This window comes from Octodon degus, unplaced genomic scaffold (genome assembly GCF_000260255.1).
Source record: "Octodon degus isolate 3935 unplaced genomic scaffold, OctDeg1.0 scaffold00008, whole genome shotgun sequence".
Lineage (NCBI taxonomy): Eukaryota > Metazoa > Chordata > Mammalia > Rodentia > Octodontidae > Octodon > Octodon degus.
The window spans coordinates 17,823,213-17,842,129 of record NW_004524584.1 but is presented as its reverse complement, the minus strand read 5'-3'; the positions used below and the strand labels follow the sequence as shown (position 1 = coordinate 17,842,129).

The window sequence follows — 18,917 nt, the reverse complement described above, 5'->3', positions numbered from 1 at the left end:
TACATACATACATACATACATATAAAATTTTTAAAAGAGCTGGAGATGTAGCTCAGTGTGAAGGCCCTGAGTTCAATTCTTAGTGCTGAAAAAAAAAAAATCACCCACACACCAAACTAGCCTCTGAGATGGCCTGGAGTTCTGGCACTGTGGGGTGGGAGTGAGGCCCATTCCCTGGCCTCCCTCAAAAGCTGTGAGGTTCTCCAAGGGGAGGGTCACAGAACTTCAGGCAGTCAGTGCTCTGTCTCCTTGCCTCACAGAAGGTGGAGAAGAGGCTGAGGGCACGAGGAGCTAAGACCCCTCAGTGCCTACAAATATAGCTCTGCTCCCAGGAGAAGGAGCCTCCCAGGTCAAGAGACTTTCCCGAAGCTGGGGGTCATGTGCCTGGGCTTGGGGTATCCCTTCATGCCAGGATGCCTCTTAGCATCAGCATTGCTATGATTTCCTCTACCTCCTTCCTTGCCCTGAGCCTCAGTTTCCCTACTAATCCAGTGAGAATGAGAGTAATCATCCCAGTCCTGCCAACCTATGGCTGTCAGGGCCACTGTAAAGAACCAACAGATTAGCGGCTACGAGATACCACCTCTTGAAGCAGCAAAGCCCCAACAGAGACAAGACAGCCTGCTAATGGTGGCATTTCAGGCAGCCGCCCCAGCCAAGCCACACTCAGTTCCCTCAGATTGGGGGCACAGAGGAGGGGGGGTCATACACACTGGGATGATGCCTCCATTGGCCTAAAAGCTGCCTTTTGGCCTTGTTTTCTCTTCTGTCCTAGGCTTGCAACTGCCTGTAGTCATCGCACACACACAGCAGCCAACACCCACCTACCTCGGAGTAGAGGCAGCTGCTGTGGCCTCCATGCTGGAACCAAAATTGAATGAGCATTTTCACAATGTCGCCTCCCGCTGACAGTTCCTAATTGCATGTTGAAGCCATGTGATGGAGCCCAAGTTACACTAATTATGTCATTACCCTAATTAAGTAAATACTGTATGTGCTAATTGACTGAGATCTCTTCAGGGGGATGGGCACTGGGAGCGAGGCCGGTTCCCCTGGGCTTTTATATGGGGGGCTGCAGGTGACACATGTAGATGGGTGCCTCCCTCCCTGAGGACACCCAGGGGGGTTGAGGGAGAACCCTGGGACACTCACTATACCCGAGACAAAGCAGCTACACTGACCAAGCCGAGACCCCAGTTGAAGACCCATTTAGGCCCCTATAGGCTGCTGGTCTTGACAAAGCCCTTGGTCAATGGAGCCTCCTTTCTGTCCACCAGCCACCCCTGGGCCTATGAGATTTCAGATAATCTGGACTCAAGGGCCTCAAAGGATCACTTCTAGTTACCTGCCTGGCTGTGGGTCAGCAGGAAGGAGAGAGGTCAATGACAAAGGCCCAGTTCCTAGAGGTACCATTACTGTTAACTAGCAGGGCTAGCATTCCCAGGAAGGTACATGAAATGGAACACTCTGAAGAAGGCTTCCTGGAGGAGGAAGATTCTCCCTACCAGGCAGGGAGGAAATCTGAGCATCAGAGTGCAGGTCATCTTCAAGATATCATTTCTAAATACAGTACCAAACTCCTAAACCATGACCTTTGGGTGTGCCAAGAGAGAGAATTGTGGGCTGGGTACAGGGGTGCAGACTTGTAATCCTAGCTACTCAGGAGGCTGAGATAGTAGGACTGAAAGTTAAGGGCAGCCTGGATAGTAAAGCAAGAACCTGTTGCAAAATAAAAAGTGAAGAAAGGGCTGGGGTTGTAGCTTGGCAGTAGAGCATTTGCCTATCATGTATAAGGCTTGGATTCAATCCCCAGTACCATCACCATCAAAAACAAAACAAAAATGCAAGCTGGATATAGTGGCACATGCCTGTGATCCCAGCACTTTGAAAGGCTGAGGCAGGAGGATCACAAGTCTGATGCCAGCCCAGGCAACTTAGGGAGACCCTGTCTCTAATAAAAAATAAAAAGGGCTGGGAATGTATCTCAATGTGAAGGCCCTGGGTTCAATCCCCAGTACCCCAGAATGGAGGAGACAAAAAAGGGAGGAGGAGAAAGAGGAAGAAGAGGCAAAGAGGGAGGTTCCATCTAAAGGAAGGCCTCCAGCCAGGACTGCAGCCCATTTGGGGACACTGGGAAGAATGCCAGCTCTGTGTCCTGGGTGAGGAGGGACTGCCCCATACTTCCTGTCTGTATGGATCAATGTGGGCCAGCTGTCAGGGGACCCCAGGGCTGCCCTATCCTTAACAGGGCTGTGCAGAGCAGCCCCAAAGAAGAGCTTGGGCTGGACCTCCTGCACTGAGTCTCCTCACAGCCCTTGTGCCCAGAGGATGCCTATCTCCTAAGGGTGCCCAGAGCGTCAGCATGACCATCCCCATGGTCCCAGCTCCATTCCACCACCACCATCTCCACAGATGTACGCTGTGGCTCCACACCCAGCAGACAAGATCTGCTTACTCCAGTGGGCAGCGCACCCACCATCCTCCATTCACTTCCTTACTTCCCAGAGCCCCATCCCCATCACTGTTCCTCCTACCACAGCCCTGAGCCACCAGCTCCCAGGATGGCCTGAACCAGTGCCATCAGGCTTCCAGCAGGCAACATCCACTCTTTTGCTCACTGCTTGCTCTAGGAGGCAGGAGGTACCTTCATTCCATACAACATTGTCTAGGCTGGCCTCAGAGACAGGTAGAAAACCATGCTAATGAACATCTGCAAATTCCTCAAATGGCTCAGAAAAAAGTTGTGTGTGTGTGTGTGTGTGTGTGTGTGTGTGTGTGTGTGTGTAGCAAATAGAAAGAAGATGGAGCAAAATACTAATAGTTGAATATTAACAATAATTGCTCAGGTGCCATAAAAGATCTGCAGATGCATTTCATACTTCATGCTTACTCTGACAAGTATTCTGTAAGTTTAAAACTTTTTTTATTTTTTTGAGACAGGGTCTTGCTATGTAGTTCGTGCTGGTCTTAAACTCACTTTATAACCCAAGCTGACAAACTCATGGTGATCTTCCTGCCTTAGCCTCCCAAATGCTAGGATTATAGGTATGCATGACCACTCCTAGAAAAATTATTACTAAATAAAAATAAAATAAAAAGAGGAATTAAGGTGGATTAAAACCCCTTTCCTTTCTTGGGGATCCAGGCTCCTTGGAAGACAGCAAAACAGTGGCAGTCCCCTGACAGAGCTCTGTTAGATGAGACTGGGAGGGCTGCCAGGAGGAGGTGTTAGGAGTTGGGCTCCACAGAACCAAGCAGCAGCTAGCGCTCACCCTTCCACGAAGGTGGGGCTCCTCACTCAGTTGTGGGTGAGCGCACGGTTCCTCCCCCTTGCTGCTGTCCAGAGAAAGCGCATGTGGAATCTCAGAGAGGACAACCGGGAGAACTTCTTACAGAAGCTCCTGCACCTCAGAACCTGAGAGGAAGCCTAGCCAGGCCAGGGTGCTATCCATGCAGCCTGCCCATCTCCTGCTAGCGCTGACTCAGCCTGAGCCCAAGCTGACCTCCCCAGGGAGTGTCCTTGCCGATCAGTGGCCCTTGGTGGCAGGTGAGTGGCAACAGGGAAGTGGATCATTGTTCCATCTATCATTAGGTCTGCATGGGGCAACCTCAAAACCGTGGGGCGTGGAGGAGAGGCAGCTCTGGACCTGCCTCTGCAGCCTCTCTCCCCCTCAAGGTTTTCCAAGCCACTGCTTCCCCCTGCTTTCATCCCTGCCCCTCTCCTTTCCCCCAGGCACCCACTATCCCCCCTTGCTCCTTTGGGACTCACAGGATCTTCCTAAGAGCAGGCTTCCCCTACCCAGTTCTCAGTCCAGCTGCAGACCCCCAGCCACAGGACTGGCCCCCAGCCCCAACAACCACCCCTTCCTGCCGAAAGACAGTGACACCAGCATCCTGTCAGTGTGGCCTGGGAGTTCAGAGGACCTAAGGAAGGGCGGGGAGCCCTGCCTCTCCTCACAGCCCATCCTCTCTCCCCTCCACTCTGGCTGCCACTTCAGCCTGTACTGCCCATAGTGGACCTGCCCTGCACTCAGCAGAGTGTCAGCCAAGCTATTCCGCCCTTCAGACACCTTTGTTCTCACGCCTTTGCCTTTGTTGCCGGCCCTGACTTCCCAAGCCAGCCCAGCGCCTTGCCCCTTGCCGGGCTGGTCCCTCTCCTCACCATCCCCCCTCCCAAGGGCTTTGGCTTCCCCTGAAACCAGACCCCAGCATGGGACAGGGGTGGAACCCTTCTGCCCAACCACCCCAGCCCAGCCAGGCGGCCTTGCTCCCCCTCCTGTCCACCCCCCCACTTGCCCCAACCTCCTCCCCCTTCCCCTCCTCCCCATCCGTCCGTCAGTCTCTTCTCTCAGCCTGGCCCCTCACCTCCTCCGCCCCCTCCCCATTTCCTCTTCCGTCCTCTCTTGGCCCTTCAGTCCCGAGAGTCAGGCTTTATCCCTCGGCAGCAGGAGCACGTTGTCCTCCCTCCCTTCTCTTGTATCTCATCCACTGCCTCCTCTCTACCCCCTCCAGCCTCCACTCCTTCACAGGCTCACTCAACCTCTCCCTCTCCTGCTGCCCCCCTCTTTCTCCCCCACCTCTTTGTTTCAGCTGAGAACCGGCTCCCCGGGACAGTTCTCACACTGCAGTGCCTCTGGTGAGGAGACAGCGCTGATGAGGTGAGCTCCCGGGAATCAAGGACATGGGGCAACCGGAGCCCCCCGGGCGGGGAGGTGGGAAGAGTGGACAGTCCAAGCTAGACCGCTTCTCTGCCCATGGAACACAAGGGGGCACAGTCAGAGTGGCAGCCGCAGGTGCCCCAGTGGTCAGCAAGAGGCTAGGGTGGAGGGACAAGGCTGGCTGAGAGTTGGCAGGCTAGCCCTGCCCTGGCACCTGGCTTCTGTGGGTGGCCCGAGGCTGAGGGAGACCCTCAGGGGGACCGGAGAAGGGGGTGCCTAGAGCAGCCCAGCAGGCACACACCTGGAGGTCTGAGTGTTTGCCCAGTCCTGGAGCCCAGGGCTCATCCCTGCCCTGGCTAGGCTGCAGTTAGCAGTCGCCTCATGGCAGCAGAGGTACTAGCCAAGGGGGTGTGACCCCCAAGTGCCTGTCCCTGGCAGGGGTTTGGCTGCAAATTGGAATGTGCAAGGGTGGGTTGTGGAGGGGGAAATCTTTTTTCCTGCCACAGGTTTGCAGGTTTCTTTCCAAGCCCCAAGCTCCAATAAAGCCCCTTCTAGGGGTCTTTGAATAGCTCCCCCATCAGAGGAGGCTCATAGGAACTACCCACAGTTGTGAACCAGAGGGTTTCAGACCAGAGCCCAGATATTCCCGCAGGCAGCTTCCTGAATCTGGACCGGACAGCCAGGAACAGGGACTCTATGGGCAGAGGTGGGGTGGGGGTGGGGGATAGATGGGAACAGAGCTCTACAAGTGCACTTACTGGGACACCCCGGACCACCAGAAGATCCGGAGAACCTAAAGCAAGGAGGGGATGGGAGTGCACTGAGGCACTGAAGCTATGGCAGCCCCGCCCCCTTTTCAGCTGGATCTAGGTGTGGAGACAAGGCTGGTTGGGATCAGAACTGAGAAGCCTCACTCCCTTAAGAGCTCTGCCAGAGGAGGGCCCATAGGCTGGGAGTGCGGGGACACCAGAGAAGATATTCTCTGTGGGTCCATCCTAGGGACTGATGCCAGGCTTCTTGGGCAGGGCAGCCCCAGGAGCCGGTGGTGGTCTGATCCTGGTGGTGGGCGTGACCCCACAAGGCGGAGCTGCTAAGGGCAATGGTTGCTCTAAGGACCCCGCAGCTAAAGCACGTGTTTCCAAGGGCTGACCCTCTCTCGCCCTTGGCAGAACCCCTTCATTTGAGCATAGCAGCAGCCACTCCACTTCTACAACCCCTAGCCCTCTGGTGCAGCATCACACAGATCGGTCCACAAGAGCTGGAGCAGAGCCAAATGTCCATCCCTGGCCCAACCCCTCCTGCCACTACCGTCCTGAGCCAGGAAAATTGAATGAGCAAAGCCTCAGAACTGGCTGTAGTGGTGACCTAGGGAGGGGTTTGACCAGAAGTCAGCCCCGATGCTGGGAGAAAGGCCACCCTGCTTGGGCTGGGCACAGCTCACTACAGGGCCAGCTCCACCTCGCATGGCAGCCTGCCTAGGTCATTGGCTTCCCACTACCCAGGAGATGTCATTGTCCCCAAGCCCATGCACACACCAGATCCTCTCAGCTAGGGATTCTCAGTCTGGGGCCAGGTCAGTTCTTCATCTCTCCAGTCTGGGCCTCATTGTGTCCCTGACACAGGATTCAGATCCAGAGGGCAGCAGGCTGCCCAACTTTCTTCAGGTATGAGGTGATGTTTTTCCAGGCTGGGTCAGCTTGTTCTAACTCCAGTGAAAATGCCCATCCATCCTCGACTGCTACTATAGACCATGCATCCTCCTGGCCATTAAAGACTAAATACCCAAGAGCCATGGTACAGCACTTGCCTAGCATGTATAAGGTCCTGGGTTCAATCCTCAACATTGGGGGGAAAAAAAACAGGAACAATACTCCCTGGTTGTGTCAGCCCAAAGCCAGAGGGCAGTGAGTTGCTCACTCAGCCTCAGTGAACACCACCACCCAGCTGGCTCTAACCCTGGCCCTGGCAACAAGCTGGGTTCCTCTGAGCCAAGATTTTCCTGCAGTTCTCCTTGGAAGACACCAATACTTCTCCTTTCTTTCTCCCTTTCCCTGAGCTTCCCATGTAAACAGAGCTTTTGCAGAGATCCACCTGCTACAGACCCCTCTGCAAAACAGTAGGCAGGGGACCGGGGAGATGGCTCAGTAGAATAAGTGCTTGCCTGGCAAGTGCAAGGGCCTGAGTTCAATCCCTCAAAAAACAAAAAACAAAAACAAAAAAACAGTGGGCAGGGGATGTTGTTCCCATTAGCCAGAGGAGAAAATTGAGGCTGGGAGAAAGGAAAGTGGCAGAGCCAGGACAAGGACCTAAGACCTAACTACCTCTCCAGTACTCTTTCCAGGCTTCTTAACTACCAGCTCAGTAAGATCCTACATGTGTCTCGAGACTCTACATACTTTAAAATATCCACCAGATGCTCTTTCTCTCCTCAAGCTCCCAATGGCATTCCCAGAACCAGAAAGGCTGTTACCCCTAGAGTTATTTGAGCCAGGGCTACCAGACTTTGTTCCAAAGTGGGCATCTAAAAGGTCACCCAGGGCTGGGGAGATAACTCAGCAGCATAGATGCCTGCCTGGCAAGTGCGAGGTCCTGAGTTCAATCCCCAGTACCAAAAAAATAAGGTTATAATACCTCTCTAAAAGGTCACCCAGAGCTGGCCAGATAGCTCAGCGGATAAAAGTGCCTGCTTAGGCAGACTCAGGGACTGTATCACGCTGGCCCTGCCCCCAGGGTGAGCTGAGACAGCTATTGAGACTGGGTGTGGTGGTGTGCGCCTGTAATCCCAGTGCTTGGGAGGCTGAAAACAGGAGGATCACTATAAGTCTGATCTGTGTAATGAGACCCTGTAGACCCTGTACTAAATACATTAAAAAAAAAAAAAAAGGCCGGGGAGATGGCTCAATAGAATAAGTGCTTGCCTGGCAAGCACAAGGCCCTGAGTTCAATTCCCGGTTCTGCAAAAAAAAAAAAAAAGGCACCCAGACTAGCTGAAGGCTAGGGTTTAGAAGGGAAGTAGAGTAGGCTCTTGGAGCAATGTAATCCATATCTCTCCACCTGTGACCTTCACGAGGTTTCATCCCTCACTGGTGTCAAGTACTTCCTTCATAAATGGCTCACCAATTAAATATATTCCAGGTCCTTCTTACCTCGAACAACGAATTGGGTAAGACAAGCCAAAAACAGTTCCAGAAGTTTCTTAGAAAAGTGAGGGGTATAGGGATGAGGGAAGAAACTAACTCAGTAGGAAAAGCTTAGGCTGACCAAAGAGAGGAAAGGACAAAAGCAAGATTAAAGCATGCTCTGCGACGCCAACTTGATACTGTGAGGATCACGGTAGTGGGCTCCTCAGGCTGTGTCATATATGTCGTCCTCCTCTCGCGGGAACCTATGAGAAGTTCCACACATGGGGTCCTGGGAATTCTTTGGCACTGTCCTAGTATCTTGTACTTGACAGGTCACATGTTCCCAGCCAGCTTTGCCACCCCCTACTCCTATATCACCACCCCTGTAGTAAGGTACCCTCAGCATCAAAGTCCTGAAACACACTGATGGCATCGTGCCTTGACAAAAGCTTCATGGGACTTGGGACTTGCCACCGCTATCAGAATGGAGTTAACTAACTCCTTCTGGCAAGAACACAAGTTCCTTTGCCAACCAGTCTCTGCCAGCCTACAGGCCTCCTTTGACAAAGGGCTGCTCAGTAACTAGTCCTGGGCAGCAACACACACACACACACACACACACACACACACACACACACACACACACTGCTACACATGTACCCATGCCTACACACACAGACATGCATGTGGCTGCAGACACACATCTTTATGTAGAACCCCACCATTCAATTGCACATGGTGTCAAACGAAATCAATATGGAACTGCTCGGCCAAGCCAAGCAGAGGCTGATGAATCTGATTTTTGGATCTCTAGAGAAGCCAAGTATGACCAGGGGACCATCCTGCAGTCCTTGCAGGTCAAAATATATCTTGTGGCTCTGGATGAGCCCCAGAGAGCCTGTACCCTAGAGCGTGGCAGAGGAGGAGAAGCCAAGTCCTAACCAGGTTCTCATTCTGGGCCTGTGGCTGGCTTGCTGTGCAGCCCATTAACCACCTTCTCTATCTCTCCAGCTGTAAGACAAAGTGGTGTGGGTAAAGTGTCCCCACAGAGCTCTGCACTATTCAGCCCATGCAAAGTACTGAGAATGGAGGGCCTGTGAAGGCTGAAGTGGACATGGGGCTGGGCACGCCCTGTGGCAAAAGATTCAGGGTATAGAGATGAAATAGGTACAAGGGCAGAAAGAATCTGAGCCAAGAAAGCCAAAAGCCAAAAGTGAAAGGAGGGAAGGACCGTAATGATTCATAATTAACTTTTGTGGAGCAAGTAATGATTGAGTATGCACAGTGTAGGGATGCATCTATCATTTACACTCACCAAAAATATCTATTTTGTTATTTCAGAGGCCAGAGTGGGCAAATACAATGGGATAAGCCCCCAAACTGTATGCCTCTATGGGGCCAACTGGGGCTGCCCCATAGCAATGCAGTTATAGGAAAGGGTCCAAGGTAGGCCAAAAGGAGCTTCCAGCATGAGCCTTCACACATGCAAAGCCCTCAGCAGCTGTAGACGATGCCATGTGCTCCACCAGCAACCTAGCGTGCCTGCCCATTACAGATGCCCTCCACAACCACCATGCCAACACCAGCATCCTGTGCTCCCATAAGCACACACATGCTGAAGGCAGCCCTCCTGCCCTGCCTTGCCTGTAACTTGGCATCCTGTGCCAATGAATTCCTGAGGGTGAGGGCTGAGGCTGGGAGGGCACATCTCAAAAGATGGGTAGACCACCAGAGCACATGTACTCATGTGTGAGGTACTGATTGGTTCCAGCCACCCTTGCCTGAAATTCTGGTCAAGGTCACTGCTGACAGAAAGAAAAGTGGCACAAGCTCTCCCTTCTCTCAACCCACCTGGCCCCAAGTTTAGTTCACCTTACTCGCCTCCCTCCTGATCCCCACAGCCTGCTTTGCATGAACCAAGTCCCACATCATGAACCCCTGCTAACTAGATTGTGCAGAACCCAACTGGGGAAAGGAGGATCTTCCCAAGAAGCCACACCAGCCCTGGCCTAGAGCACCCTGCATCCTCCTGTGGTCCGCAGGAGCAGCCCCAGCCTCGCTGTTCTCTATGGCTTTTTATTCCTATGTGATTCTACTGCTCACTCATATAGGGATTGGAGCCGTGGCGCACGGCGAGGATAGCCAGCGGAGGGCTATGCGTCTGAGCGAGACAATCTGAAGTGAGCCAGGTTGGTGGCACCTCCTCCAACTCAGACTGCCAGCCAGCCCAAGGGGGCATTCTGCTCTCACTTGCTGCTCTTCTCACCAGCTCTAACAGAAGGACCCCTTCACTGCTCTGAAGCACTGTACTGTTGCAGTGCTTGAAGACCCCACTGAAGGGCTGGCACCAGCTCTGAACTGTGTCCCAGAGTTAGCTGAAGGACCTGGTGATGTTCAGCCTAGGAGCATGGAGCTGGCAACAGGAAAACAAGGTCTAGTGGCTTGTGGGATAGAGAAGCTCCTGGATAAAGAAGCTCTTAGCAGAGGGCTAAGAAGTAGAATAGAGTGCAGTTCAACTAAAGCTAAGGGCTACCCAAATACAGAAGGGGTGTCAGCATACAGAAAGTTGGAGAGGCTGTGCCAAGGATGCTGCTCGAGGTCATGGTTGGCTGGTGGCAGTCTTTAGGCCTGTCTCTGCTTGCCCACATTGAGACTGAGACTATTGGAAACCAGGATCCAAAGAGGTAAACACAGCCTCCCATTTGTATGACATGAGCCGTGTGTGCCCAGCTGAGGGACACAGGAAATTCCTGTTGGGTTCTAGCACCATGGCTACAGACAGACAACACTCCCCTCCCCAGCAGCTCCCTGCAAGTCTGTACACCAAGGAAAGAGGTACAGAAAACCCAATGTGGTCCTTTTTATTTACAGTACTTCTAGATTCACTCCATAGAAGCAACAGGCTGAAGGGCTGGTCCAGGAGATGGCACAGGGTAGAACTGGCCAACAGGCTTGTCCTGGACTTCAGGACTGCCTGCTTCCATGGCATAAAGCAAAGGTGCAGGAAAGTTCCCATCTACAAACCTCACTGTGGGGAATGAACACAGAACAGAGAGGTGGGAGGTGGGAGGTGGGAGGGCCAGCCAAGAAGCCAGAGCTGAGGAGGAGAGGAGCCCAAAGACATGACCAGGTCCTAGGGCCCCACTCTCATCTTTCTGGCCTTTTCTGGACCTATTTCATCACTGAGGCCACAGCAACAGGAGATGGATGTCCATGACATTGGTACCTGTCATTCCTGTGTACAGCTGGTGTGTTCCACCATGCAGGCGGCAGAAGAAGGTGTACGAGTCATTTTGGGCTAGGAAAGTGGTCACATCCAACCCCTCAGCAGCAGCCTGGCTGGTGAGGCCAGGCATGACCCAGGCCCCAGCGGCATCAGTGGGCCCATCCAGCCCATCAGAGCCACCACTCAAAAACAGTACATCAACAGACCCCAGGGGCCACCTTGCCAGCTCTGCTCCAACACGCAAGGCCAACTCTTGGTTCCGGCCACCCTTGCCTGAGCCCTGCAGCTGCACTGTGGGCTCCCCACCAGCCAGTAGGCACACTGGGCCCTTAGCCTCCGCTACAGCTGCCAGCACCTCCTCCAACTGCAGGTCTGTGAGCTGGAGCTCAGCTGCAAGCTCACGGAGTTTTGCATTCTCCTCCACAGAGGGCCCAGCTGTGGATGGAGCCAGGTGGGCTCCAGCCACGTGGGCTAGCGTCCCATAGAACTGAGCCACCCTTTTCACATCGCCCTGTATGGCCGCACTCAGCACCACAGCCCGGTAGCCCAGCAGCTGGGCCTGCCTCTGAGCCTCTGCCAGTGCCAGCACGTTAGAGCCAATGATCACATTGAGGACATGACCACAGGTGTGTGGCCCACGGGGGTCAGAGTCAGCTTGAGCAAGCACAGTCTTTATGGAACGTGGCAGAGCAGCACGAAGTCCGTAGAGATTGAGGACGTTCAAGCAGTCTTGCACATTGTGGGCGCTGGCCACAGTGGGGCCGCTGGCAATCATATCCACAGGGTTCCCCACCACATCTGACAGGATCAGGCTCACCACCTGAAAAGGGCCACAGCACCAGGCTCAATCCCACCTTCTCACCCCACAGTGCACAGGACAAACTGGCTTGTTTCTTTTCCTCTTCCCCCTCCTCCCCCTCCTTTTTTTTTTTTTTTTTTTTTTATTTGTGTGTGTGTGTGTGTGTGTGGCCAGCTCAGCCCACCAGGGGGCAGGGCTGGCTGGCATGTGGTGCTGGGGGATTGAACCGCAGTCCCTGTGCTTTGCTAAGTTTGTTCTAAGTAGGTGCTTTAGACCACTGAGCCATCTCACCAGCCCCAACCATCTCACCAGTCCCCCCCCCCCTCCTCCTTCTTTAACAGTACTAGGAATTGAACAGTGAGCTATGTCCCCAGCCCTTTTTTATATTTTATTTGGAGACAGAGTCTCACTAAGCTGCCTAGGCTAGACTTGAACTTGAGAGCCTCCTGCCTCAGCCTCCTAGAATGCTGAAATCACAGGGATGTGCCACCATGTCCAGCCTCCCTGCCCACTTTTAACAACTCTCAGGGAGGACTGCAGAACACCTGGCCCTGAGGACACCCTCCCCTCTCTCCCCAGGGCCCCTTCCAGGGACTGTCCCTAGCCCGGCTGTGTGACCCCCATACCTGGCAGCCCCTGCCATCTTACATGCTAATATCACCTCCCTGTCTGTCACATGTGGAGAACCCAGTGCTGCCTGAGGAAGAAAAGTCTCACATACCTGGGCAGGGTAGGCAGCCTGGGCCAACCCTCCACCCTTGAGCTGAGACAGGGCTTTTCGGATGGTGTTGAGCTCCTGGATGGTAGCTCCTCGGGCCGCCAGCAGCTTGGTGAGCATCAGTTTCTCCTCCAGTGTGACAGGGGGAATAGGAGCAGGCAACAGGGCTGAGCCTCCACCTGCATAGTCAGTAAGGGAGTCAGACAGAGGGGATCTCCCAACCCAAGAAACCAGGCAGCAGCGGACATGCCTGTGAAGAAAATGAGCTGAGAGAGTGGGATCAGGGTGCCCCCATGTGGACATGTTAGTGTGTGCACAGTCGCTATGCCTGGGCCACCAGAGGGTACCCCAGCCATGGGGCACCCATGAGGTCCCTGCCAGCACCAGACGAGCTAACCATCCATGAAGAGCTTGGAACATGCAAAACAGCAAAGAAAAAAGCAGAATGCCAAGGAGAGGGCTCCCTGAGGACTGGAGACTGGGTTCTGTCACCCTGGGTGACAGTGGTACAGAGAGCAGCATTAGAGAAACATTTTCCACGGCTTCTATTAAGGTGCTAGGCCCTGCCTTAGAGGCCGGCGTCAGGTGTGCCTTCCCTTTGTGCCCTCTCAGCATCGCCCAACGTGGTCGGTAGGGGGTGAACACCCACAGCTGAGGGGAAGACAGACTGGCCCAAAGCTCCCTAGCAGGCACCATCCAGTCTCCACTGCCTCATTTCTCCCCACTTTACCCTGTGTGACTCTGTGGGCCCCGATCAATTTCTCACGGACTTGGAACACAGCCCTGTCATCTGTCCTGAGCCAATCTGGCACCCAAACCTGAGATAAGCACAAGCAGCAGGTCATCAGCTGTGAGACCCTCAGCCAGGTGCCGGATGGCCAGCGCAGCCCGCAGTGCATCACGGTCTGGTAAGTTGTCCTCGGCACCTTCAAACACCTTGATACAGCTGTGTGGCTTCAGCAGTAGCTCCCTGAGGAGGAAAGAAACCCAGAGAAAGAGATGTGGTGGGCCCCTGTCCTCCCACCTGATTTTTCAGCTGTATATGTGAAGGATGTTCCCTGAACTCCTTCTAGGGCCAGACCAGCCCAGGAGAAAAGGACAGCTGATGAGGAAAGGACAATCCAGGACAGTAGGGAGCAGCCCCCCATGGCTCCTTACTGCTTGCCAGCACGCTCCATAGCAGCACGGATCCCCTTGGGAACGCTGATGACACCCTGCACAAGATGATGGCCCAGTAGCTCCTCCGCTGCGGCTGCCATGCCCAGTACAGCTTTGCCGAAGCCCACAAGGTACAGGTTTTGCTGCAGCTGGAAGCTCCGGTCCCGCACCTTCAGCTGTTTGCCATCAGGATCCAAGGACAGTGCCCTTTGCAGCATGGGGCCTGGCTGCACAGCACCCACGGCACTCTCAAACAGCTGTCGCGCCTGCTCTGATAAGGCCATGCCACTGGCCAGCCGGGCCACGGGGTGCCCCCAGAAGAGTGGACGTGAGGGGGCTCGGAACAGACAGGGCAGAACCTGCAGGGCTGCAGCCATGCCCCTGTGCTCTCAGCATCACCACGTACCCATGGCTGCTTGGGAGAAGAAAGCACAAGTGAGACCAGGAGCAGAACGCCTCCTATGGCCATCCCGCGAAGGCCTGCGGGCTTGTAGACCCCATGGCCGCCTGCAAGAACAGCCATCTGATGGGTCAAACAGACTTCCTAAAGCACACTCTACCTGATATCACTCCAGTCCTTGGAGCCCAGTCCCACCACCTAGCAAGTACTCCTCTTCTGCAGATCGCTCGCTGGCCTTCTGGATACTCATGCCCCAAGTCCAAAGTTCCTGGCCCCTCCTCCTAAGTCACCTCTTTGGCTGAGAGTTAATCATTCACAAAGGGAGCAATTCCCACCAGCAGGCTCTGGCTCCGCCCCTTTTCCACCTCTTACACTTCTCAGCTCCACCAAGGGCAATGCCCTTGCTGGCACTCATGCCTCGCCTCTTTACCACTTCTGCTGCCAGGGGGCTACTGATTGCCCCACCAGCTGACCTCAAGCCTACTCACCTCCAGTCTGCTCTTTCATTAGCTCCTGGGACTAGGCTGGGAAACCTGGGAATGCTGGGTCTGTGTGGCAAGGGTACAGGCTCATCGCAGAGGACAGAATCTGAGGAATCCCAGATCTCTTAGTCCAGCAAGAGTGCCAGTACAAATCCGGAATAGATGTGAGCTGAGTAAGGAAGCTCACATCTAAAATCCCAGCACTTTAGGAAGCTGAGGAAGAAGGATTACAAATTTAAGGCCAGTCTGGCCAACGTAAGGATTCAGCCGGAACTTGTTTCAAAGTAAAAAAATACAAAGAGAGGGTCTGGGGATCTAGCTCAGTGCACAGGCTCTGCGTTCAATCCCCAGTCCTACAAAATAAATAAAATAAAAGTCAGGAGTAGCAGCAAAGACTGTCCCACATGAGGCCCTGTGCTATGGGGCCCAATCTACAGGACAGGAAAAGGTGCCCTTCTACCCACATAGCTAGCTAGACCCAATCCTGCCAAGTACACCCCTTCTGGCTCTGAAACAGCACAGTAAGTCCTGAGTTATACCACACAAAGTGGTGTGAGCCCAGTGGCTAGAACAGGCAAAGGCCAGGCTCCTGTAACTCAGCCCAAATGGTCATTTTACCCACTGGGCAGACAAAAAGCTAGGGTAGACTTCGGGTGAAGGTCAGGAAGCTCTAGAGGGATTTAGATACATTAAGGCCAAAAAGAGGCTCTTTCTCATAAAAAGACATCTACTATTTGTTTGTTTTCAGGATTAAACTCAGAGGGGCTGAGACTCAGTGATAAGCACAATTATCTAGCATGCTGGAGGCCCTGGATCACTCCCTAGCAATGAGAGAGAGAGAGAGAGAGAGAGAGAGAGAGAGAGAGAGAGAGAGAGAGAGACAGAGACAGAGACAGAGACAGAGACAGACAGGTTTGGTGGCACACATCTGTCATCCAGTACTGTGGGAGGCTCAGGCAGAAGGATCACTGGTTTGAACCCAGGCTCAACTTAGCTGTTCATAGAAGTTGGCTCAAAATAAAAATACTTAAAAGGTCTAGGAATGTAGCTTAGTGCCCAGGTCCCAGAGTTCAATCCCAAGTAATACCAAAAAACAAAAAAGACTGATGCACTGCCTTCTGACACGCTCAGGCTTAAGAGAACCCTGAACGCTACTTTATCCCTCACACAAGGAGTATGGCACCTTCCAGACCCCGGCTGTTTTACCAGCCTGGTTCTCAGACTTCCTATAAAATATTAGCCCTGCCTGATTCCTGTTGTGAAAGGAAACACGGGGGCCACTGCCACGGAGACTGAAAATGTACCACGCTTTCGCCAGGGGGATCCCTGGAGCTTGCCAGGCAGGTCTGGAGCTAAAAGCATGCTGGTACCTAAAACATTTGATTTTTACAGCCAAGGGGAATTCTATACATACTTCTGACAAAGGCCTACGCTACAGGAGTCCAGCTCTGCGACTAAATCCCCGAGTGCAGGACAGAAGGATTCTTAAGAATAAGACAGCCAGATAAAAATACATAAAGTTCGGTTCAATTTGACTTGCAGATAAGTAATTTTTAATATGAATATGTCCCGTACAATATTTGGAATATATGTAAGAATTATTTACTGCTTATCTGAAATTCAAATTAAACTAGACACCCAGCATCCTTCACTTGCTGAACCCGCCAACGCTACCAAAATGCCCAAGACGAAAGGCTCAAACACCCAGAAGCCCAGGCGTGACTCCTCCCCTGAGCCTAGTGCGATGACGTCACTTCCGGCTGTCACCTACCTTTACGTGAACCAGAAATGACGTCATCCTCTGCCCTCGCGAGGGAGGTGGTTGCGGCATAAGGCTAGGTGACGGGAAAAATAAGGGTCCTCCCTGCCGCACCCCCGAGCCCGCCGTCGCTAGAGAGGGATGGCTTTGGAAGGCCGCACGGGCCTTCGTAGGTCACGCTTACCGCCCTGCGTCTTGTGGCTGCGGCTTCCTGGGAGGGCACCGGAAGGACGCGCTGTGGGCGGGGCGAGGTCCAGAAGCCGAGTGGGACGGGTGGGGCGTCCGCGCGGAGTGTGCAGTTGTTACGGCGCTGGGTCTCTACTGACCCGCCTAAGACCTGGTAAGAGCCTCCTTCGGTCTTCAGTTATGTCATCTCTGCTTTGGATTCTCCCTGGCTTGCAACAATCCTTCCCTTCTCACCAGATTGCAGTGATCCCGCCCTTCATCCTGTAGGATCAGTCGTTAAGTACAGTCCGGAGCGTCCCCCCGGTGATGCCGGTAGACAAATGGCTACACGAACGGATTGAGAGCCACTGTCTTCCCACAAGGAACATATTAAATCATCCTCACTTTTCCTGTGGCTGTAGTCCTACAACTTACTGGTATTTCCCTCTCCTCATAGCCTGCCAAATACAGCCTTCAGCAAGAGATTTCTGATCAATGGTCCTTGTAAACGAGCAAAGGTGGCCTTCCAAATTACACCTGCTCTCACCCTGACCCCGCCTTGAGCAGAGCTTGATTCATAAATCCTGACCAGACTCTCAAACCACAAGAGGTCACTTATTACTAATGGAGATGAGAAAAGAACAGAATCCTTAACGGTCTCTTTAAAGCATCTCTCCCCACTTACTGACTGGTTGCCACATCTATTCATAGGTCTCCAAACTAACCTTTGTTCTTGTCATGAGCTATCAACACACACACACACACACACACACACACACACCTTTCCCTAGGGTTTTCTTGTTAAAACAGCATTTTATTCCTTCTACCAAATGATTCTCTACTTTATCATAAAAACAGGCACCTTTAGAAGGGTTTCTCCCTTTTAATGTTGGATACCATATAAATACTCAGAATTTCATAGTTTTTCCTTTATTCTACACTAACTTCATCCATGCATTTATTCATTCTAACATTGTTCAACAGATATTTCCTCAGTACCTGGCCTTGAATTCATGGTCATCTTCCTGCCTTAGCCGCCCAAATGCTGGGATTGCAGGCATGTGCCACCATGCCTGGCTCAAAATAAATTTTAAAAAGAATTGGGATGTAGCTTGGTGATAGAGTGCCTACCAAGAATGAGCAAGGCACTAGGTTCAATCCCCAGCAGTAGAAGGAAGACAAACCAGTGTCAGTATTAAAAGTATGATCTGGGCATGGAATTCCTGCCCAAGCAAGGCTGAAGTAGGAACGTCACAAATTGGAGGCAAGTCTGGGCCACCAACCTGAACTACACATAGAGACCTTGTCTGGAAAACAGAAACCTAATAGGTCAGGAACAGTGGCAGATGCCCTTAATCTCGGCTACTCAGGAAGGTGAGACCATGGGTTCAATCCCCAGTACTACAATGATGATGATGATGGTAAGGCTACATGCATATTACTTTTTTGAAATGCTAGGCTATGAGTAAAAAAATGTTGAAAAAGGTTATTTGATTGCATGTAGAATATAAGCTTACCATTATTCAAGCTAGCTAAAGGGAAGGTGGCAACAGAGGTAAGGAAGGGTTTACAGAATTGATTTATTCCAGTTAAACCTTAATTTAAATGTTTCCTTTTATAGCGCAGGAGCAGACTGTCCAGGTAATGTTTGGTGATCAGTGACCAAGGAAGGTAGCAATAGCAGCACTCATCTGCACTAATAATGATGAATCACAGGAATCTCTAGAACTCTAAATCTCTCATGAAGTTCAAGGGACAGTGAATAATGAAAATTTAGAGGAATAGGCTTTCTGCTGTGGAATGCCCCTATTAAATCCTATTTGTTGTAAAAACTGGTCACAGTTAATGCTCAGCCATTTGAGATTTCGGATCCCTGAGGACACTGAGATGTTTATCCATAGGGCAGAGGTCATTATGCCCACTTTTCTGTTGACATTTGTCCTATTGTCCTCCATCCTCAAGTGGTAGAAACTAGAAGTCATTGTTGATAGGTTTTCACTAAACGAGTAGTTCTTTTCAGAGCCGTGGGAGGATTATGCTTCCTGGACCCTTGTGATTCAGTGGAGTTATGTGACTAATTCTGTCCAATGAGTTGTAAGCGGAAGTAATGGGGGTCATTTCTAAGTGAAGTGCTTAGTTGTCCATGTGAGATGTTCCTAAGCATTGTTGTGTTTGCATCCAGCATCTTCTCTGCCAATCTGAGGCCCTGAGTGACTGATAGGAAGAGCCACTCTGCCACTCTACAATGGGCATGCACTGAATGTAGAAAATAGAATTTGATGGTTTAAGTCACTAAGATGTGGGAGTCAGTGTTACTACACCACAATGTAGCCTTTTCTGGGGCTGGTGAGATGGCTCAGTGGTCTAAAGCACCTACTTAGAACAAGCTTAGCAAAGCACAGGGACCGCGGTTCAATCCCCCAGCACCAC

The 18,917-nt window shown here is 52.3% G+C and overlaps 1 protein-coding gene across 8 annotated transcripts; it reads right to left on the bottom strand.

Annotated features, from left to right (window-relative positions):
- Window positions 1-10,625: 10,625 nt before the first annotated feature.
- Window positions 10,626-16,585, bottom strand: Glyctk (glycerate kinase). 8 transcript variants are annotated; one of them, XM_023706432.1, is made up of 6 exons: window positions 16,507-16,585; window positions 15,488-15,557; window positions 13,682-14,096; window positions 13,342-13,493; window positions 12,527-12,702; window positions 10,626-11,826 (listed from the first exon to the last, which is right to left on the bottom strand). In XM_023706432.1, the coding sequence occupies exons 3-6, from the start codon at window positions 14,056-14,058 to the stop codon at window positions 10,960-10,962; spliced, it is 1,572 nt and encodes a 523-aa protein (XP_023562200.1). In that variant the 5' UTR covers window positions 14,059-14,096; window positions 15,488-15,557; window positions 16,507-16,585; the 3' UTR covers window positions 10,626-10,959. The 8 variants fall into 8 exon arrangements, with proteins under 8 accessions (XP_023562200.1, XP_023562201.1, XP_023562197.1 ...); XM_023706433.1 differs by lacking the exon at window positions 15,488-15,557 and adding an exon at window positions 14,570-14,776 and having other exon boundaries at window positions 16,507-16,553; XM_023706429.1 differs by lacking the exon at window positions 15,488-15,557 and adding an exon at window positions 14,570-14,776 and having other exon boundaries at window positions 13,682-14,093; window positions 16,507-16,553.
- Between the last annotated feature and the right edge of the window lie 2,332 nt (window positions 16,586-18,917).